The following is a 21,989-nucleotide window of genomic DNA, read 5'->3' as shown; positions in this document are numbered from 1 at the left end:
GGAGGAAAGGTAAGTCTGGAGATAAAGCTAGATAATTTGAGTGATTGGTTAGATACAGAGGAGTGTCTGGGGAAAGACGTTGATTAGCTAGAGGAATATATAAGGGGATAGATATGTGTATAGGCTCACGTATGGATCAAGAAAGTGCTTAATAAAACAATTTTTATTCCAGGCATTCTAGGTGGCAAACTTAATTAAGGTGGAGAAAGATTTAGTTATTGAAGTGGGACCATCCTGAGAACAGTGCGGAGTAGGTAGCTGGACACACAAGTGATGTTGTACATGGGGATGGATGAATCAAAACAGGAGCGTATCTAGGGATAGGTGGCTAAATAGACCAGCGTGAAGGTGGGGTGGATGGATGGATAGATGCTGATAGAGGGCGATTCATTTGAAGAAGGAAAAAAACAACGAAGGAAATTTCCCGACTAAAATCTTCGTTACACGGGGGTTAAGATTTCGACCAATGAAAAAGAGAACAATATCGTTTAGATAGATGAGAATCAAGTACTTACTTTTTTTTTTTCTGAAAGAGAGGAAGTTCTCAGGCCAAAAACAAACAAAAAAAGCATTGAACTGGAGTTCAAGTGGAGAGCGAGAGACAGATACAGGTGTGTGTGGGCAGGGACGGATGGAGAAAGGGGTGTACTGGGGGATGGAAGTAGAGGTGTCTGTGGGGGATAGATTGAGGAAGGGAGAGGAATGGATATGGGGGTGGATGGCTGGAAAGATGAGCAGATACGGGAATGGATGGTTGGATGGATGGAAAGGTGAGGCTGGAGATGGATGGAGGGGTGAGGATGGATTAAATGAATAGGCAGCAGGATTTAAACAAACAAAAGTAAGTATTTTTTCACCAAATGCACAGTCAACCTGTGGAACTCCTCGCTAGAGGATGTTGTGAAGGCCAAGACTATAACAGGGGTTCAAAAAAGAACTAGATAAGTTCCTGGAGGATTGGTCCATCAATGGCTATTAGCCGGGATGGTGTCCCTAGCTCCTGTTTGCCAGAAGCTGGGTATGGGCAACAGGGGATGGATCACTTGATGATTCCCTGTTCTGTTCATTCTCTCTGGGGGACCAGGCATTGACCACTGTCAGAAGACAGGACACTGGGTCAGATGGACCTTTCATCTGACCCAGTAGGGCTGTTCTCATGTTCTATGGATGCAGGGATGGGTGGATGGATGGATAGAAGGGTGTGTGTGTTTGGGGATGGATGGATGGATAGAAGGGTGTGTGTGTTTGGGGATGGATAGAGGGGTGTGTGGGGGGATTGTAGCGAAGCGAAGACTCACTGGTGCGGCGCCTCCTGCTGGTCATCTTGGCAAATAGCTCTTGTCCCGCACGGAGCACCCTCTGCTGGCTGGTGTCTTGTCTGCTGCTAGCCCCATGTCCCTCCTGGACTCCAGTGCCCTTTACCTCCGGGTTCTGCCCCAGCAGTACCCCCACACTCTGGGTCTCCCCTCTCAAGGGAACCCCCAACCCTCTAAACCCACCTTGCCTCAGTGGCTACTGCCAGTCGTCATCTAGCCCCCATTCTCTGGGGCAGACGCAGTCTGTGATGGCCACTCATCACTGGCAAGGGGTTTGGACCTGCTGCCTCTGCCTATCCCCGGGCCGCCCCTCTGCAGCCTCAGTACCTCCGCAGGCCTTCAACAAGGGCTCAGCCTGGGGAGTTGCCAGGCTGGAGCGTCCCAGTTCCTCTTGCCTTTCCCCAGCACTGCTCTACGCTCCCCGGCAGCTAGGCCCTTCCCACTCCAGGGCTGGAGTGAGACTCCTTCAGCTCCTGGCCCCCAGCCCTCTTATTAGGGCCAGTTGGGCCCTAATTGAGCTGGCCACACCTGTGGCTGCTTCCCCAATCAGCCTAACTTGGCTGCTTTTAACCCCTGTTCTCCAGGGGTGGGGCAGCCGCCCCACTACAAGGAGGAATGGGTTGATAGAGGCAGTGTGTGGGGATGGACAGAAAGAGGGGATGTGGGGATGAACGGATAGACAAAGAAGAGTAGATAAGAGGATGGATAGCTGTGTATGGAGGATGGATGAATGGAGAAGAGTGGACATGGAAGATGGATGGACTGCTAGAAAGGAGCGTATGGGGGGTAGACAGGTAGATGACACACCCTCTATAAATGTGTTGCTCCTGCCATGACGACATCGACTGTCCCACAACACAGACACCACGACAACAGTAGACAGCCGTACTCACCCCTTGATCACAGCTATCCATCTATCACTGGCCCGCATTTAACCCTGAGACATGCTTGCAGTCCAGTGGCCCCAGAGGCCGCCTTGGGGCCAGAGACTCAGATGAAGACCTGGAAGCTTGTTCTTTAAGGTCTAGGGCCCCAATGCGGGCGAGACAGGCTCATGTGTTTGCGCATTTCCCCTTGATCAGACGACTCACGTGCAGAAAGTTAGACAGGCATGGAAGCTTTTGCAGGAACAGAGGCTCAGCTGGCCATCAGGACGGTGTACAACAGATCTCTCTCTTTCTCAGGGATTTCGAACCCAGACCAATCTAGAGATTTTGGACAGGAGGTTGGGTTTAGAGCTCAGCGACACTGGTTGAGTTGACCCAACTGATTCAACTGGACTCCCCCTGTTCATCTGGTTGCAGGACTTGGCTCCATGGGACTAGATTCATGAATTTTCCGGGCGAGAACAAACGGCTGGTAACCGACACACAGTATTCTTCACAGGAAGTATGATTTGGGGGTTTGACAATGACATGCCCTAACGTCAGGGAGAGCATGATAAATTGCATTTTCTTTGCGTAGTCTTCAGTTGGAAGGCTTTCCTTTAACAAAGGTTTTTGCCTAGGAATTTCCTTATTTTTTAAAAAAATGAGATCAGATCCAAAGTCTACAACGGGTTTTTTTCCTCTCTCATCCAGACGATAGCCCCTTTGCATGACACCATGGCCCGTCTTGAGACCAGTAGTGCCTATCTAGCCACATCCTGCAGTGCAGCGGAGTTAGGAAGCAAATAAACAAGCTGCTATTGTGAGATTGGAAATTTACCAGGCTCTGGTATCAACCCGATTTTGTTTCCCCTTTGGGAAACATCTGATTTGGGAAATTGCTCCACATTTGTTCATTAACAAGGCCTCTTTCAAAATCCTCTGTGAGATAGGTACTGTTTAAAAGCCTGGATCCCAGGGCTCAGCTCTCCTAAGATGCAATGAATCTTCAAACAGAAGCATCTTAATTCATTTGGTTTGGTTACGATGGAGGAGCATGGGCTGGCCATGTGTAGAGAACAGGAGATTGGAGATTTACCGCTGCCAGCATTTCACTGGGTGGCCTGCGGCAAGGCACAGCTGCAAAACTGGCCACTGTATTTTGATTTCCCGTTGCCAGAATGATCAGTAATAGCATTCTACTTATACTAGCTCCTGCGGAGATTGGGGACCCATTGTGCCAGGTGCTGCAGACACTGAGTGAGTGACAGTCTCTGTGTGGAATGGCTTACCAAAACGGCAGATGAAATTCAGTGTTGATAACTGCAAAGTAATGCACCTTGGAAAAAAAATAATCCCAACTATACATACAAACCAATGGGGTCTAAATGAGCTGTTACCACTCAAGAAAGAGATCTTGGAGTCCTTGTGGATAGTTCTCTGGAAACATCCACTCAATGGGCAGCGGCCGTCGAAAAAGCGAACAGAAAGTTGAGAATCATGAGGAAAGGGAGAGATAATAAGACAGAAAATATCATATTGCCACTGTATAAATCCATGGTACGCCCACAGCTTGAATACTGCGTGCAGATGTGGTCGCCCCATCTCAGAAACGATATACTGGAATTGGAAAAGATGCAGAGAAGGGCAACAAAAATTATTAGGGGTATGGAACGGCTTCCGTATGAGGAGAGATTAATAAGACCGGGACTTTTCAGCTTGGACTAAGGGGGATGTGCTAGAGGTCTATAAAATCGTGAAAGGTGTGGAGAAAGTGAGCAGGGAAGTATTATTGATCCCTTTGCATAACACAAGAACTAGGGGTCACCAAATGAAATTAATAGGCAGCAGGTTTAAAACAAACAGAAGGAAGTATTTCTTCACACAACACACAGTCAACCTGGGGAACTCCTTGCTAGGGGATGTTGTGAAGGCCAAAAGTATAACAGGGTTCTAAAAAGAATTAGACAAGTTCATGGAGGATAGGTCCATCAGTGGCTATCAGCCAGGATAGTCACATATGCAACCCCAACCTCTGGGTGTCCCTGAACCTCCAACTGCCAGAAACTTTGGAGTGGACAACGGGATGGATCACGTGATAATCGCCCTGTTCTGTTCATTCCCTCTGAACCATCCGGCACCGGCCACTGTCGGAAACAGGACGATGGGCCATTGCTCTGACCTAGTGTGGCCGTTCACAGTGGTTGAGGTCACAGAGCAGGTGAGCCCAGGTGTTCTGTCTTCCCAGCCCAGCGCCTAAACCATACTGCATGATGTATTAATGTAACATAAGAGCGGCCACACCGGGTCAGACCAAAGGTCCATCCAGCCCAGTGTCCTGTCTTCTGACAGCGGCCAATGCCTGGTCCCCCAGAGGGAATGAACAGAACAGGGAATCATCAAGTGATCCATCCCCTGTCGCCCATCCCCAGCTTCTGGCAAACAGGGGCTAGGGCCACCATCCCTGCCCATCCTGGCTAATAGCCATTGATGGACCTATCCGCCATGAACTTATCTAGCTCTTTTTTGAACCCTGTTCTAGTGCTGACCTTCACAACGTCCCCTGGCAAGGAGTTCCACAGGTTGGCTTCTGCTAGATCTAGTGCGTCAGACTAGTGACCCAGTCCTGATTAACAGACTCCAAGCAATGGAGAACCCAATTCTAATGGTCAATTCCCCTCCCGGTTAAAAATGTGCACCTTATTTCCAGCCTGAATTTTTCAGCTTCCAGCCACTGCTAGATTAAGAGATCTTCTCCTCGCACAGGGGATGGATTCACTTCTTCACCTTCTCTTCCACCAGCTAAACAAACCAAGCATCGTACGTCTGCAATGCGAGAGAGAGGACTCAGGCAATCTTAACACTCGCTACCGACTGACTTGCAGCTGCTAAGGAAGGTTGTTATTAACGCATCACGGAGAGGCTTCCTGCACTTCGAGAGAAACACATTTTCCCAGAGCCCAGCTCTTTCTTTAAAAGCAAAAATACTTTTACGAATCATGCGCCTTGATTTATCTGAGAGGAAACTGCACAGAATCTGGGAGATGTAAATAAACCAGCACGACGTGATAAAACAGGGTCTAGATATTTAGCAAATGACAGAAGGAAAGTGGGGGTGGATACAGACCTTGCCTGGGAATTTACTTCGAGAGCCAGAGAGGTCAAATAGTTTAGCCATGAGGGATTCCCTGGCTTTAAGCATAATGCATCGGTTCTACACACTCATACATCCGTGATCCCGACAGTGAATTTCAGGATGGGATACAGGATCCATTGAAGTCATTGGAGTTACAACGCCGGCCTAAATTTTGATCTTCTGTGGCTTTGGTCGATTAGGAAATTCTTGTCACTTTTCTTCATGGTATAAGAAGCAGGGATGTCTCGTGGATGAGATATTAGATTGCAAGTCAGGAGGCCTGGGTCCTATTTCCACCTGTGCTCTGTGCCTCAGCTTCCCCCTCTATTTAGACTGTCAGTTTTTTAGGACGGGGCTCTTTCTATGTATGGATACAATGTCTGAAAGCACAGGGGGCACTCTGCCTGGGTCTGCAAAGAGCCTGAACCAATTACAATGAGAGGTAGAAAAGCCTCGAGTGTAACTGACACAGTGACAGCCAGAGACAAATGCTCTGAGAGGAGGGCGCGGCCCCTAGCGTAACTGACACAACGCTGCCTGAGTCTGCAGAGAGCCTGAAACACTGTCATTCTCCTTGGTATGTCAGCTCTAAAATTCAGGGATGACCTTTCAGTGCTGACGGGGCATGTTTCAGAGACGATCATTTTAGCAGGTGGATTGGGGGAGACAGTAGGTGGGAGTGAGACCCCAACGGGCTGGAAATTGGGAGCTGCTGTGGTGGTAAAAAAAATGCAGAGGGAAGAACAGAAGAGACACAGACGGGGAAGGAGAGAAGCAGAGAAAAGAGGGAAGGGGGAAAGAAAGGATACAAAGGAGAGAGAGCAGTGACCTAAAATGGGAACACAATTCCACATCAAATCCTACCATAAAGTACCCGAACAAGCCATCCCCAGCAGTTTAGGCACTTGATCACTCTGACCCAACCATTGGAGATCACCGTGTGAATCCTAAATTTAGACCTTAGACCATAATTTATCATGGAATCTGGCCCTCTGGCCCAAATTGAGCCTGACACCCTTGATCTAGACACCTGAGGCCCCCCTTTATGCATCCGATAGCGCAACTGAGAATTAGACTCATAAAGAACCCACGGCCACGGGAGTCAAAGTCAAACTAATTCAAATACGAAATGAGACACACATTTGCAACAGGGCAGGCCATTAACAACCTCATCAATTTTGACCACGGCTTGCTTAAAACCCGACACACGCACCAAAATTCACAGGGCACAAGGCCATTCACAAGTGAAACCTAACCTTCACAGAGCTGTTGGGGGCATGGGGGGATAATCTACAGTGTGTCTTCACCTTTTCTGCTCAGGAATCTGATCTCAATCCCGGTTTTCTGCTTTTGAAAACTGTCAAGAAAAAGGCCTGTATGTTGTTTTTCGTTTTGGTTTGTTTTGGGGGGTTTTTTGGGGGGTGTTTTTTTTTTTTTTTTACAGCTGCTGCATGATGTAGCTGCTAAGACTGACTCCTGGCATGGCAACAATGCCAGCATTGTGCGGCGCTGGCATTTTAAAAGCCATTAGGCCGAGCGCCTGAGAGGAGGCAATTGGGTTTCTGTACCTGCAACGGTGGGTGAATGTGGAGAGGAGATACGGGATGGCGACACTTTTGAGCGGTGGGGATTACGTTGGCTCAGAGCAGTGTTTTGAACGCTTGGAAGGAGTGGTGTCTGGTGTTTGCAATGAAGGGGTGTAATTTGGTTCTTTTGTGCTACCCCCATGCTCTGCCACTACGCTTGCGGTGGGACTTTGGGCAAGTCATTTCCTTTCTCTGCCCCTAGTCAGACTGTGAGCTCATGCGGAAAAATGCCGGGCACAATGGGAGGCCCTGACCTTGGGTGGTGGAAGTGCCCGGCATGAGGGGGGCCCCTATCTCGAATAAAGAGGTGATCTCAGTAAGAGGGTCTGTGCTGCGCCTGGCACAACAGGGCCCCTGATCCTGCTTGGGCTCTCTGGTAGTTACGGTCATACTAAATCATAACAATACAATAAACACCTACTCCACCGAGCTGGTGAGACGTAATGAATTGTTGACAGTCCAAGATAAAGTGTCACGCCTTTAGACTCAGGAACATTCTCCCCAAAGAACTGGTTCAATTCTCATTGCTTGAGACATTTAAAACTAGGCAGAGTGGCAAGAAAAACACACCATCAGAATTGACGTCGCACCAGCCAAGATAGACGGAGGAGAGACGATCTACCAAAATGGAGCTTTGCCACCTCTGGGCCCAATCCAGAGCTGATGGAAAAACTCCTCTGCAGTTTACAACCTTCTACGATTGGATGAGAGAACCCAGCAGCTCCTGGAGTTTGATGACGTCTGATGTTAGGGCAGAAGAATCAGAAGGCCACTGTTTGGTTTTATCTTGTTCTTTCTCTGGGATGTTTTGGCAAAGCAGTGGTAAGCCTTGGATTTTTGCTGGTCTGCTTCTTTATTGGGTCCTCTGATCCTTCCTTTTCCTCTTCCCTTTTCATACACATTTTACTTCACGTAGGCTAATTTATCCCTGATTGCCTTGGCTTGACGTTAGACCTTTCCCCTTCTCAAAATTCACCCGTGCCATAATGCGCACAGAAAACTGTCACTCCTGAGCTTGGCAGGTGGTGAGTTGTCATGGCTGCTCCTGACTAGGAGGATTGGGCCAAAAGAAATCTGATGAGGTTCAACAAGGACAAGTGCAGAGTCCTGCCCTTAGGACAGAAGAATCCCAGGCACTGCTACAGGCTGGGGACTGACTGGCTAAGCAGCAGTTCTGCAGAAAAGAACCTGGGGATTAAAGTGGATGAGAAGCTGGATATGAGTCAGCAGTATTCCCTTGTTGCCAAGAAGGCTCACGGCATATTGGGCTGGATTAGTAGGAGCGTTGCCAGTAGATCGAGGGAAGTGATTATTCCCCTCTATTCAGCACTGGTGAGGCCACATCTGGAGTACTGCGTCCAGTTTTGGGCCCCACCACTACAGAAAGGATGTGGACAAATTGGAGAGTCTCACGGAGGGCAACAAGGGGGGCTGGTGCACATGACTTACGAGGAGAGGATGAGGGAACTGGGCTTATTTAGTCTGCAGAAGAGAAGCGTGAGGGGGGATTTGATAGCAGCCTTCAACTACCTGAAGGGGGGTTCCAAAGAGGATGGAGCTCGGCTGTTCTCAGTGGTGGAAGATGACAGAACAAGGAGTAATGGTCTCACGTTGCAGTGCGGGAGGTCTAGGTTGGATATTCGGAAACACTATTTCACTAGGAGGGTGGTGAAGCGCTGGAATGCGTTACCTAGGGAGGTGGTGGAATCTCCTTCCTTAGAGGTTTTTAAGGCCCAGCTTGACAAAGCCCTGGCTGGGAAGATTCAGTTGGGGTTGGTCCTGCTTTGAGCAGGGGGTTGGACTAGATAACTCCTGAGGTCTCTTCCAACCCTAGTCTTCTATGATTGTACGACTAGCTAAGAAATGACTCCATGTGCTAGGCACTAGAAAATATAAAGATGGTCCCTGCCCCAGCGAGCTGACAGTCTAAGTCTAGGACAAGTGGTGAGAGACAGACACAAGGAAACAATGCCATAATGTTGGCCAGCATGATGGGCAGTGGTCTTTTATCAAATGATCTCTAGTCTGACATCAATTTACACTAGTTGGGTACCCGCTCCTATGGATTATTATTGTCTCTGCTGGCTAGAGTAAAATACCATTCGGTTCTTCAGTACTCTGCCACCTTAAGATGAAGAGGCCCAGTATAAAATTCACAGTTACAAAAATATCCAGGCAATCAAAGCTTTGTTGTATTAGGAACCTAACTAAGCATGTTGAGATTTAAAGAGTAATCAGAGAACCTTTCGCTGAATCACAACTGGTACATGCTAGGAAGGATTTTAGATTCCCTACAGTCTCTTTCTCAGGTCCCTGTGACTCCCCTTGCTCCTTCCAAATATCTGTAGATGCTTATGTCATGTCTGAGTCATTACTTAGTCAAGCTACTGTGATTGGTGTGGGTGGGTGTGGAAAACCAAATCGTTGTGATGCAACAATAAAAACAATGAAGTTAAAGACACTGTAAAGAACCAAGAATTTGATTTTTATCACACTTTAGCTTATCTACAACCAGGTAACAAGAACCCAGCCTGACTGAACAGAATCTGCAGGATTTTATTAACATGTAAACCGTTACAGAACACACTTGTAAATGAGTGTTTAACCGGATGGTGGTCACAGCCATAAACTCCTTAAGACCTAGTTCTGCCACCCTTATTCAACCCTTAACTTGGGCTAAACTCTCTGAGTGAAATTTATCTCTGTGGATAAGGTCTATTTATGTCCACTTCAGAGGGTTGGTTCTCTCTACAGGGCAAATTTCACACTAGTGGATGAATACAAGCCAGTCTTTTTTACAAGTTTGTAACAGATAAATATAAAACCACAAATACAGTAACTAGTTAAACACAACAGTAGCAACCAGGAAGTCCAGGTATCACTGTTTTGTATCTCAGATACCTACTCTTTATGCAAGGGCTTAATAAATACGGAATTTCACCAGCAGCATACGGATAGGTTTGCAAGGGAGATTATAACATAACAGATTATAGAAGAGTAACATGGGAATCTAGATCAAGGACTCTGATGCCAAGTGCTTTCAGATCTGGATACCCAGTTCCTGTCGATTTTACCATCAGGCGACTTTGGAAATTTCAGCCTTAATGTACCACTTTTACAAATAAAGGCAACAATTTATACACAGGGGGTCTATCTGTAGCTGATGTAAATTCCATTGACGACGCCGTACACCAGCTGAAGATCTGGCCCCGTCAACCAACCCCCGTCAACCAATTCCTTGAGTGATCAAAAACTGTTTTGTTTTGTTTTTAAATCACTCGTTGCCAGTGGGATCTAAGGAAACAACACACTACGTGAGGCTGGCAGAATTAAAACAAGATCCAGCACCCTAAGTTTTAAGAAAACGGGTAAAGTCACTTATTGTGGATTTTTTTCCCTATCTTCACAGATGAATATTTGGGAAGTAGGAGAGGGAAACCTTTATAGCCAGAGCTGGATGTTAAAATCCACATTTGTTGTCCCAACGGTCTCAGATCTTCATCAAACATAAACCAAGTTTAAACTAGATTGAATTTCTTTCCCAATATACCAGCCACTTTTCTGGAGCGCTTTCTAATTTTTCTCTAATCACCACAACCTTCAGGGAGGTAGCTCTGCTGCCCCATGGCAGGTTTGTTGTTTCAACGGCTACTCTTCAAACAAGACCAGGGAACACTCTTCCGAGGATTCGTTTTTCTCTGCTTCCTGGCTCCCACGTGCTTCCTTGGCCTTCTCTAGCTCCCCCACTTCCTGGAATTCCTCAAAGATCTCATCACTGCTACTTGACCTTGGGTGGCTTCTAGTGGTATTGTCTTTCACCTGTAACATCTTCACCAGCTCCGGCTTCAATCCGTCTCGACGGGACGGCATCAGGTTAACTCTGCTGCCTCCTGCTGGCGGTTTGGGCTGGCTGGATCCTGAGCTGTTGCTTCCCAGAATGGTGAACTTTTTCTTAAAGCCTACAAAGAAGAGAGACCAACGCAATCCTCAGAATCCAACAGGGAAAAGGAAGAATGAATCATACCAGAGACCCACAAACCTTCCACAACTCTCCCACTGGGAAATGAAGTGATGAGTCAACATAGCCTCATAGATCGGGATTCTCCAAACTTTCCCCATAAGATCCCCAAGGCACAGGGACAGAATGCCAAGATAAATCCATTAAAGGCTCCATTACTACAAAAGAATGGCCATACTGGGTCAGACCAAGGGTCCATCTAGCCCAGTGTCCTGTCTTCCAACTGTGGCCAAGGCCAAGCGCTTCAGAGGGAATGAACAGAACAGACAAATCATCGAGTGATCCATCCCCTGTCGTCCACTCCCAGCTTCTCTGATTTGCACTCCTACTCCAACGTGTTTACACTGCTCCCTGCCGAGGCTGGGAGGGGCGTCTGATCTCTGGGTCCATTCAATCCTTGGCCTCATGGCTGAAGTGGCTAGCCAGGAGGCCAGCTGGTGCCAACCGTGACGGGAGGGAATTGAACTGAGACAAAAGCACTCAGTTTCCAATCAGACGCAACCTCTTTATCCACCTACAGATTCCTCCTCTAAACTCTCCTTTACCGTGATGTCGACAAAATACTTGACCATGGCTAGGCTGCTGGTATGCTAAGACCTCTGCCTGCCACGCTAACCCACACTGCCTCATTGTCTGCTTGTATTCACCCTTCTGTCTGTCCCTATCTCTTGTCTTAGACTTAGACTGTAAACCCCTTGGGGCAGGGACCGTCTTTTTGTTCTGTGTTTGTACAGAGCCTGGCACAATGGTGCTATGGTAACACAGTAGAAGTAATTATAACAATACTAACCAGTAGACCATGCCTCCCTCAAAAACAAGTGATGGTGCTGTTTGGGAAGAAACGATCAGCTGTCTGAAGCAGATACAAATTTCATCCTGGCTGATTTGGACAAGTAGACATGAGTTTAAGGCAACTGAAAGGCAAATTCCCAATTCCTCCTGCCCCATGAAAGCCAGGATGGTAGGAGAGTGAGCAATTCTAATGTAAGTATCACAACCCAAGGCTTCTTAATTTGTGACTTTACCTTACTTGCAACATGGCTACAATGGTTGGCGTCACTAACCTTTCAGAGAAGTTTTCTCCTTGAAATCTGAAGTCGCAACCTAGAACCCAAGTATTGGTTAGTCAAACATGAAAGCGAATATATATATAATTCGAGGGCTGGAAAAGGCGCCTTGTAGTGACATAGTAAGGACATGGTCTATCTAGCTTATCTGAGATGATATCATCACAGTCTATGAATAGCTGCCCGGGAAGAAGATCTCTGCAAAGGGCTCTTTAATCCAGCAGATAAAAGCAGAGCAAGATCCAACACACAACAAATTCCGGCTGGAACTAAGGGGTACGTTTTTAACAGGAAGAGTAATTAACCACTGGAAACACTGACCCAGGGATGTGGTAGATGTGCCAACACTTGACGTCTTTAAATCATTGTTAGACTGTAAGCTCATTTTCTCTCTGTTAGGGCAGAGCTGACTGAAATACAAATCTTAAAAAGAAATGAATGAATTGTACAGTTCCTTGATGCGACTTGATGTAGTCCTCACTGATTAGCTCTAAGCACATTAATGATATGCAAATTAATACAAATTAGCCTGGTCCACATGGACAGTTAGCTCATGTGAGACTAGGGCAGGGGTAGATTCACAAACCAGCATACCACAAACAAATTGTTCATGTAGACAAGAATTTAAGTGTCTTATGCAAAGTTACAGAGCAAGTGATACGAACGTGGGTTTCACAAATCCCAGTATCTGTTAGGAAGAAATCCAGTTTCGTTTGAGGGTCTTTTGAAGATCCACAATTTAAAGACGCTTCAGCAGCCAGCCCTTGGAACTCCTTCTGCTTTTGTCTGCGAGATCTTCTCTTATTCGCTTGGATAAACTAAACAAACTGAGTATCCCCTAGGGGCTAACAGTCCAATAATCTTTGTGGGCATGGTTGTAGCTGAAAGCATTGGTGATACATTTACTATATGGCATTTTTGTTAGGGCAGGTGTGGGGAAGAGTCAGAATCAATGGAGAAACAAGAGAACAAACCCCCTTCTTTCAGACCATCTTTTCCCATCTCCTGTTTGACGTACCATATTCTCATTTCCATCACAGGTCTGCTTCTCCTCACTGGGCACACAGGCCACGTTGAATAGCTCTAGAAGACAAGAATAATAATAACTCACTCTCCAGAGCACACGTTTTAACACCTTACAACAAACTTACTGCAGATTTGAACCAGCTTACCTGGTTCTCACATCAAATCCTAGCAGATCATTGTTCCAATAGTTAATTTCCACTAAAAAAATGGCACCTTATTTGCCATCTGAATTTGTCTAGCTTCAACTTCCAGCCACTGAATCTTGCTTACCTTTGTCTGGTCGACTGAAAAGTCCAGTAATATTATCAACTTTCTGTTCTGCTGGTACTTCTATGCTGAGATCAAGTCAGCTCTTCGCCTTCTCTTTGTTAAGCTAAATAGATTCGGCTCTTGGAGTCTTTCCCAATCCTGGAATCACTCTCAAGGCTCTTTTCTGACCCCTCTCCAATTGATCAACATCCTTCTTGGTTTCTGAACACCAGCATTCCAGCAGCAGTCGCACCCGCACCAAATACAGAGGGAATAAAACCACCTTGCTGCTACTTTTGGTCACAGGGCCTCATGGGGAGTTCCCGCTACCAATCTCACCTTTATTCAGTTCCTTGCCATACTACAAACTTTGTGTGGAACCTTAGGGAAATCACCTAAATCTCTCCGTGCCTCAGTTTCCCCATTGAAAAATGGGAGTGATTCATAAATTCTAAAGCCAGATGGGACCACCCTGATCCTCTAATCAGACCTCCTTTAAAACACAGGCTGCTAATGTTTCCTTTGCGTGAAAATCATGCTACAGGACAACCACACAAGACTTAGCGGGTACTCTAGCCAGTGAAGGCTGGGATTTTCATTAAATTTGCCTCCTTAGCTCCTGGGAGATGGGAGTGCTGAACACAATCCTGACCCACTGCTAGACAGACACCAGTGGCTGGAATTACCGTTATTTTAAAATGAGCTGCTTTACAATAGCACCTACGGTCCCTGACTGAAACAGTTTACAGTCTAAATAAACAAACAAAGAACGACAGAGGTTCTGCGGCCTGTGTCATACAGGAGGTCAGACAAGATAATCATCAGAAGGATGTTGAAAGACTGAAGAGGGGGCAGAGAAGAGCTACCGAAAGGACTGGAGGGCTGGAAAAAATGCCAGAGAGAGTGAGAGACGTAAAGAAGCTTGCTCAGTTTAGCTTATGAAAAGAAGATGGAGAGGTGACTCGATTGCGATGTTGGGAGAAAATCCTGGGTACTAAAGGGCTCTTTAATCTAGCAGAGAAAGGCAGAAAAGAAACAGCGTCTGGAGCTAAAGACAGACAGGTTCAAATCACAAATAAGGCACTGATTTTTTCCCCGTGTCGGTGATTAAGTATTGGAACAAACTTCCCAGGGCAGCAGTGGATTCCCCACCGCTTCCTCTCTTTCAATCCCGACTGGAAGATGCTTTTGTCCTGCACAAGTTAGTGGGGTCAATACAGTGGGACCTGGGTGAAATTCTTCAGCAATTTGCAATTTGACCTGTGGGTTATCGAGGGGGAAAGCTCCAGGCTACAGCACCATACCTTCCGAGTCCTCATGACCTAGCAATCCTCCCTCACTGGATCGACTGACGAACCCAAATCTCATCACTCTCTCCTGCGGGAGGGCAAGAAAAAGGAGACATCTGTTGAAATCCTGGCAGCGGTGGGTCGAATCCACCAAGTGACTGCCTCCTTGAATGACCAGGATTTAACTTCAAACGCACCAACAGGGCAAAGGTCGTAGGGTCAACATGAGGGACTGCAGGCAGAGAACCCCAGACAAGACCCACTGCTCCGAGAAGGCGTCTAGATGTTCAGAGGACACTGTATGGACAAGGGACCAGGAAACAGCCCCATAGCCATAAAGAACCATTACCGCATTCTGAATAAGGCCCTCTTCTTCCAGAACCAAAAGCATCTACACAGGGAGTTAATCAGGCTCAGTGACTCAGGAATAATTCTGTGTGTAGACAACCCCACACCTCCTCATCTCAAAGCATTTTACAACCGTTGTATGATTAACCTTCACGATACCCCTCCGAGGGAAACTAAATCACCAGATGGTTGCCCAAGGAGGAACAACAGGGGAGAAGAACCCAGGAGTCCTGACTCCCAGCCCCGCTTTTTTCTAACCACTAGAGCCCACTCCCCAACCAGAGCCGGGAAGAGAACCCAGGAATCCTGACTCCAGATCCCCCTGCTCTAACCGACCAGACCCCACCCGCATTCCAGAGCCAGGAAAAGAACCCAGGAGTTCTTATTCCAAGCTCCCCCTCACTCAGGCTTTATCCTGTATCCCAGCCAGCTCGAGTTACTAGCATCACAGAAGATGAGTGATGTGTGTGGAGGGGGTCGAGTTAACAGGAGCACTCGATTGACCTAATACGAGTTAACCATGCTGTGAAGATGAAGCCTATCTGATCCCAGATCCAAAGGGCAAGCAAGCGTTCGCCCCCCAACGCCCACGGGGCCACAGGGAAACCTGCAAAGATGCTCCAACCGCTGGAAGGCCAGCGGGTGCCTGGGTGGATGGCAGTTGGTCTCATCTCAGCAGCCCGGCAGCGTTCATACCTGAATGCTGATCCACTCAGCCTCCTTCGCCATCTTCACGGCAGCATCCAGTTTCTGGCGGTAATCTTTGCTCCTGAGCATCTTCTGAAAGAGCAAGAGATAGTTGGTCTTCCCACGGCGCCTAAAATGCGTCAAAACTTTCTCTCTCTCTCTCTCTCTCCCCCTCCCCTCACCAGGGCCAGTGACAATAAGAAAGACACAGCCCACTCGTCTGTGAAGGGGCAGGACATAAATCTTTCTGGTACCACCAGCTCCTTGCTCGGGGAAAAATTCACCCGAGGACAGGGAACATCACCAGATGTTTGTTCAGCTGTCTAGCACAATTGGGTCCTGGTCTGTCCCCTGTGTGGGGAGATCGGGGGACACTAGGTGGGGGTGGGGGGGAAGGGGAATGGGGGGCACACAGAGCCTCCCGGTGTGAGTGTCAGAAGTCCCTGAAACCGAGGCAAGCAGGGTGGCACACAGAGAACCCCTGAGGGGGAATGGAGGGATCCGAGGTGTTCACTACGCGGGCCACTGCGTGGGTGACCCTTTAGTTGCATTAACTTAGCACCCAGAAGCTCCAGTCAAGGACTGTGGCCCCAGTGTGCTGGGCACGGCTCACAGAGCAAGAAATAGTCCCTACACCAAAGAGTGTACCATCTAGACAAACAAAGGCAGAATTGAATCCAGAGCTCCAGCAAGTCCTCCTGACCCAGAGGCCATGGGTATGATGAATCACAGGACCACAAACAGACACCCTCGCCTTATCTAGAAATCAAGAGGAAGCACATTTCCTAAACAGTTATGCACCAGCTGGTTTTTAAAGGGACTGAAAAAATAGAGCATAGCCGTAAAAAATGGAGGGGAAAAGGGGCAGAAAAGAGTCTTGCATGTGATACAGAGCGTCAGGAACTAGATCTTCCTGCTCCTGAACCAGCTTCCATGGCTGCGTGTGTGTGCGGGCCTCATGCATCAGTGCCGGAGAGTTTTCCCCAGTGGTGCCCGTAGGGGCAGCCCCGCCTAATGCCAATGCCTTAAGCTGTGAGTGAGGGTATAAACCGCAGAGACGCCCCATCCCTCCTGCAGTTCTGACACACGAGAACTCCGTAGCAGATGCCAATGCATTGGCTAAGGAAGGTGAGTCATGCAGTAGACGTATGCAATCCAGCCCAAAGAACCAACGGTCACCAGCAGGTAGGTAGCCATTTTTATTTCTTTGAGTGCTTGCGTATGTCCATGACACGGTAGCTGATTCCCAATCTGCTACGCCAGGAGGAGGGGCTTGGAGTCTCATCGGAAGAGGGACAACAGGACTGCCTTGTCCACATTTGCCTTGAAGCGGCCAACAATGAGTGATGTCTGGTGAGAGTGTGGATTGACAAATGTCCACAATTGACAGGTGAGCCAGAAAGCCTGCCAAGGCTGAACCTGCTCTCTTCGAGGGCGTCATGAGTCTATCAGGAGTCGTTACTCCCACGCGATGCATGTGGAGAATCTCTGAGTTATTGGATGATGCGCCTCCATGCGTTCCACGTGTGACACGAAGAGATGGGAAGATGCCAGGAAGGCTTTGTCCTGTCCAGGTAGAAAGCCAATGCGTGACAAACACTGAGCCTGGGGGGGTGGAGGGGGTTCTCTCTTATCCCTGGTGGTTTTGGAAAGAAGACTTGGAAGGTAGACAGATTTGTTCATGTGCAAGTCAGAGGCCAACTTGGAGAGGAATTTAGGGTGTGGCCTAAGCTGGACCTTGTCCTTGTAGAAAACTGTGTACGACGGATCTGTGACCAATGCATCTAGTATCCCCACTCTACTGGCAAAGGGGATGGCCACTAATAATGTGACCTTTGCTGATAGGTGCAGAAAAGATCACGGTGCCTAGGGCTCCGAAGAAGGGTCCATAAGCTCAGACAAGACCAAAGTCAAGTTCCAAGATGATGCTCATTCTCTGACCGCTGGAAATAATCTATCAAGACCTTTCAAATATCTGATTGCCATCGGGTGAGGAAAAAAACAGCCTTGGCATCTATTCGAGGATGAAAAGCCAAAATGGTTGCTAGACGCACATTAACAGAGTTGAGTGTTAAACCCGACTACTTTATTTGCTAAAGACATTCCAGGGTTGTGTGAATGTTGGCCTGAGTTGGAGACACATTATGGAGAGCCATCCAAATGGAGAAATGCTTCGTAAGTAGTTCCCGTGGAAGGTTTCCTCCTGTTAAGAGCACCCAGTTTCCTACTGTTAAGAGGAATGTTCTGGACAGCTGTTGAACCAGCTGAGCAGACAGCTGTTGAACCAGCTGAGCAGCGGGGGACAGCAGAGCAGCACACAGCAGGAGTTTGCCTGGGAGTTCGCCTGGAGTGAGCCCAGTGAGGCTTACATCTTGTCAACTTCTCTGAGGAAGCTCATAGTAGGAAAGTGATATGGAAGGGGGCGGGTTCAGCTGTTGTGACCTGCACTGGATGTGCAATGTTTGTCTTTCTTCCACAGGACAGAACCGACTTTGTCTGTACAAAGTGCAAGCTGGTCTCCATATTGGAAGAGAAGATTGAAGGTCTGGAGCAACAGATAACGACCCTGCGTTGCATACGAGAATCTGAGGATTTTCTGGACAAAAGTCAGGATATGCTTATACGGGCGCAAAGCTCTAAAGATTTAGAGCAGGTTGCACAGCGGAGCCAGGAGGCCAGTGAAGAAGCTTGGCAACATGTGACCTCCAGAAGAAGAAGGGGGAATGTCCGGGTTCCAGCAACGCAGACACAGGTAACTAACCGCTTTCATGTTCTCTCCACAGGTACCATTGCGGAGAGTGGACCAGACGATACGTCTGGGGGGAGAAAGCAGAAGGAGACTCCGCTGGTTGGAAGGCATGAGATGCGATGTCCTGAGGTTGGGGGTTCCACGACCACCACTCCCAAGAGAAGGAGGCGGGTGGTGGTGGTCGGGGACTCTCTCCTCCGGGGGACTGAGTCATCTATCTGCCGCCCTGACCGGGAAAACCGAGAAGTCTGCTGCTTGCCAGGGGCTAAGATTCGCGATGTGACGGAGAGACTGCCGAGACTCATCAAGCCCTCGGATCGCTACCCCTTCCTGCTTCTCCACGTGGGCACCAATGATACTGCCAAGAATGACCTTGAGCGGATCACTGCGGACTACGTGGCTCTGGGAAGAAGGATAAAGGAGTTTGAGGCGCAAGTGGTGTTCTCGTCCATCCTCCCCGTGGAAGGAAAAGGCCAGGGCAGGGACCGTTGAATCGTGGAAGTCAACGAATGGCTACGCAGGTGGTGTCGGAGAGAAGGCTTTGGATTCTTTGACCATGGGATGGTGTTCCATGAAGGAGGAGTGCTGGGCAGAGACGGGCTCCATCTTACGAAGAGAGGGAAGAGCATCTTTGCGAGCAGGCTGGCTAACCTAGTAAGGAGGGCTTTAAACTAGGTTCACTGGGGGAAGGAGACCAAAGCCCTGAGGTAAGTGGGAAAACGGGATACCAGGAGGAAGCACAGGCAGGAACGTCTGTGATGGGAGGGCTCCTGCCTCATACTGAGAATGAGGGGCGATCAGCAGGTTCTCTCAAGTGCTTATATACGAATGCACAAAGCCTTGGAAACAAGCAGGGAGAACTGGAGGTCCTGGTGATGTCAGGGAATTATGACGTGATTGGAATAACAGAGACTTGGTGGGATAACTCACATGACTGGAGTACTGTCATGGATGGTTATAAACTGTTCAGGAAGGACAGGCAGGGCAGAAAAGGTGGGGGAGTAGCACTGTATGTAAGGGAGCAGTATGACTGCTCAGAGCTCCGGTACGAAACTGCAGAAAAACCTGAGTGTCTCTGGATTAAGTTTAGAAGTGTGAGTAATAAGAGTGATGTAGTGGTGGGAGTCTGCTATAGACCACCGGATCAGGGGGATGAGGTGGACGAGGCTTTCTTCTGGCAACTCGCAAAAGCTACTAGATCGCACGCCCTGGTTCTCATGGGTGACTTTAATTTTCCTGATATTTGCTGGGAGAACAATACAGCGGTGCATAGACAATCCAGGAAGTTTTTGGAAAGCGTAGGGGACAATTTCCTGGTGCAAGTGCTAGACGAGCCAACTAGGGGGGGAGCTTTTCTTGACCTACTGCTCACAAACAGGGAAGAATTAATGGGGGAAGCAAAAGTGGATGGGAATCTGGGAGGCAGTGACCATGAGATGGTCGAGTTCAGGATCCTGACACAGGGAAGAAAGGTAAGCAGCAGGATACGGACCCTGGACTTCAGGAAAGCAGACTTTGACTCCCTCAGGGAGTGGATGGGTAGGATCCCCTGGGGGACTAACATGAAGGGGAAAGGAGTCCAGGAGAGCTGGCTGTATTTCAAGGAATCCCTGTTGAGGTTACAGGGACAAACCATCCCAATGAGTCGAAAGAATAGTAAATATGGCAGGCGACCAGCTTGGCTTAATGGTGAAATCCTAGCGGATCTTAAACATAAAAAAGAAGCTTACAGGAAGTGGAAGGTTGGACATATGACCAGGGAAGAGTATAAAAATATTGCTCGGGCACGTAGGAATGAAATCAGGAGGGCCAAATCGCACCTGGAGCTGCAGCTAGCAAGAGATGTCAAGAGTAACAAGAAAGGTTTCTTCAGGTATGTTGGCAACAAGAAGAAAGCCAAGGAAAGTGTGGGCCCCTTACTGAATGAGGGAGGCAACCAATGCTTTTTTTGCCTCTATCTTCACTAACAAGGACAGCTCCCAGACTGCTGCGCTGGGCATCACAACATGAGGAGTAGATGGCCAGCCCTCTGTGGAAAAAGAGGTGGTTAGGGACTATTTAGAAAAGCTGGACGTGCACAAGTCCATGGGGCCGGACGAGTTGCATCCGAGAGTGCTAAAGGAATTGGCGGATGTGATTGCAGAGCCATTGGCCATTACCTTTGAAAACTCGTGGCGAAAGGGGGAAGTCCCGGATGACTGGAAAAAGGCTAATGTAGTGCCAATCTTTAAAAAAGGGAAGGAGGAGAATCCTGGGAACTACAGGCCAGTCAGCCTCACCTCAGTCCCCGGAAAAATCATGGAGCAGGTCCTCAAGGAATCAATCCTGAAGCACTTACACGAGAGTAAAGTGATCAGGAACAGTCAGCATGGATTCACCAAGGGAAGGTCATGCCTGACTAATCTAATCGCCTTCTATGATGAGATTACTGATTCTGTGGATGAAGGGAAAGCAGTGGATGTATTGTTTCTTGACTTTAGCAAAGCTTTTGACACGGTCTCCCACAGTATTCTTGTCAGCAAGTTAAAGAAGTATGGGCTGGATGAATGTACTATAAGGTGGGTAGAAAGTTGGCTAGATTGTCGGGCTCAACGGGTAGTGATCAATGGCTCCATGTCTAGTTGGCAGCCGGTGTCAAGTGGAGTGCCCCAGGGGTCGGTCCTGGGGCCGGTTTTGTTCAATATCTTCATAAATGATCTGGAGGATGGTGTGGATTGCACTCTTAGCAAATTTGCGGATGATACTAAACTGGGAGGAGTGGTAGATACGTTGGAGGGCAGAGATAGGATACAGAGGGACCTAGACAAATTGGAGGATTGGGCCAAAAGAAACCTGATGAGGTTCAATAAGGATAAGTGCAGGGTCCTGCACTTAGGACGGAAGAACCCAATGCACCGCTACAGACTAGGGACCGAATGGCTAGGCAGCAGTTCTGCGGAAAAGGACCTAGGGGTGACAGTGGACGAGAAGCTGGATATGAGTCAGCAGTGTGCCCTTGTTGCCAAGAAGGCCAATGGCATTTTGGGATGTATAAGTAGGGGCATAGCGAGCAGATCGAGGGACGTGATCGTTCCCCTCTATTCGACATTGGTGAGGCCTCATCTGGAGTACTGTGTCCAGTTTTGGGCCCCACACTACAAGAAGGATGTGGATAAATTGGAGAGAGTCCAGCGAAGGGCAACAAAAATGATTAGGGGTCTAGAGCACATGACTTATGAGGAGAGGCTGAGGGAACTGGGATTGTTTAGTCTGCAGAAGAGAAGAATGAGGGGGGATTTGATAGCTGCTTTCAACTACCTGAGAGGTGGTTCCAAAGAAGATGGTTCTAGACTATTCTCAGTGGTAGAAGATGACAGGACAAGGAGTAATGGTCTCAAGTTGCAGTGGGGGAGGTTTAGGTTGGATAGTAGGAAAAACTTTTTCACTAGGAGGGTGGTGAAGCACTGGAATGCGTTACCTAGGGAGGTGGTAGAATCTCCTTCCTTGGAAGTTTTTAAGGTCAGGTTTGACAAAGCCCTGGCTGGGATGATTTAATTGGGGATTGGTCCTGCTTTGAGCAGGGGGTTGGACTAGATGACCTCCTGAGGTCCCTTCCAACCCTGATATTCTATGATTCTATGAAAAATGGGTTTCCCCTACACATAACCACTGA

General features: G+C 48.1%; 1 protein-coding gene across 4 annotated transcripts in view; it reads right to left on the bottom strand.

Moving 5' to 3' along the window:
* Positions 1 to 9,579: 9,579 nt before the first annotated feature.
* ZCWPW1 (zinc finger CW-type and PWWP domain containing 1) overlaps positions 9,580 to 21,989 on the bottom strand; it is a 31,806-nt gene continuing 19,396 nt past the window's right edge. For all 4 annotated transcript variants that reach the window (XM_074941147.1, XM_074941150.1, XM_074941149.1 and 1 more), the window contains exons 11-15: positions 15,598 to 15,681; positions 14,569 to 14,641; positions 13,008 to 13,072; positions 11,987 to 12,026; positions 9,580 to 10,863 (exon numbers count right to left, since the gene is read on the bottom strand). In XM_074941147.1, coding sequence (XP_074797248.1) covers positions 10,553 to 10,863; positions 11,987 to 12,026; positions 13,008 to 13,072; positions 14,569 to 14,641; positions 15,598 to 15,681 — 573 coding nt within the window. In that variant the 3' untranslated portion in view covers positions 9,580 to 10,552. The remainder of the gene's footprint in view (positions 10,864 to 11,986; positions 12,027 to 13,007; positions 13,073 to 14,568; positions 14,642 to 15,597; positions 15,682 to 21,989) is intronic.

The sequence above is a fragment of the Natator depressus genome, chromosome 28, assembly GCF_965152275.1.
Source record: "Natator depressus isolate rNatDep1 chromosome 28, rNatDep2.hap1, whole genome shotgun sequence".
Classification (NCBI taxonomy): domain Eukaryota; kingdom Metazoa; phylum Chordata; order Testudines; family Cheloniidae; genus Natator; species Natator depressus.
The sequence above is the reverse complement of the archived record's forward strand: the minus strand, read 5'-3'. Positions and strand labels throughout refer to the sequence as shown.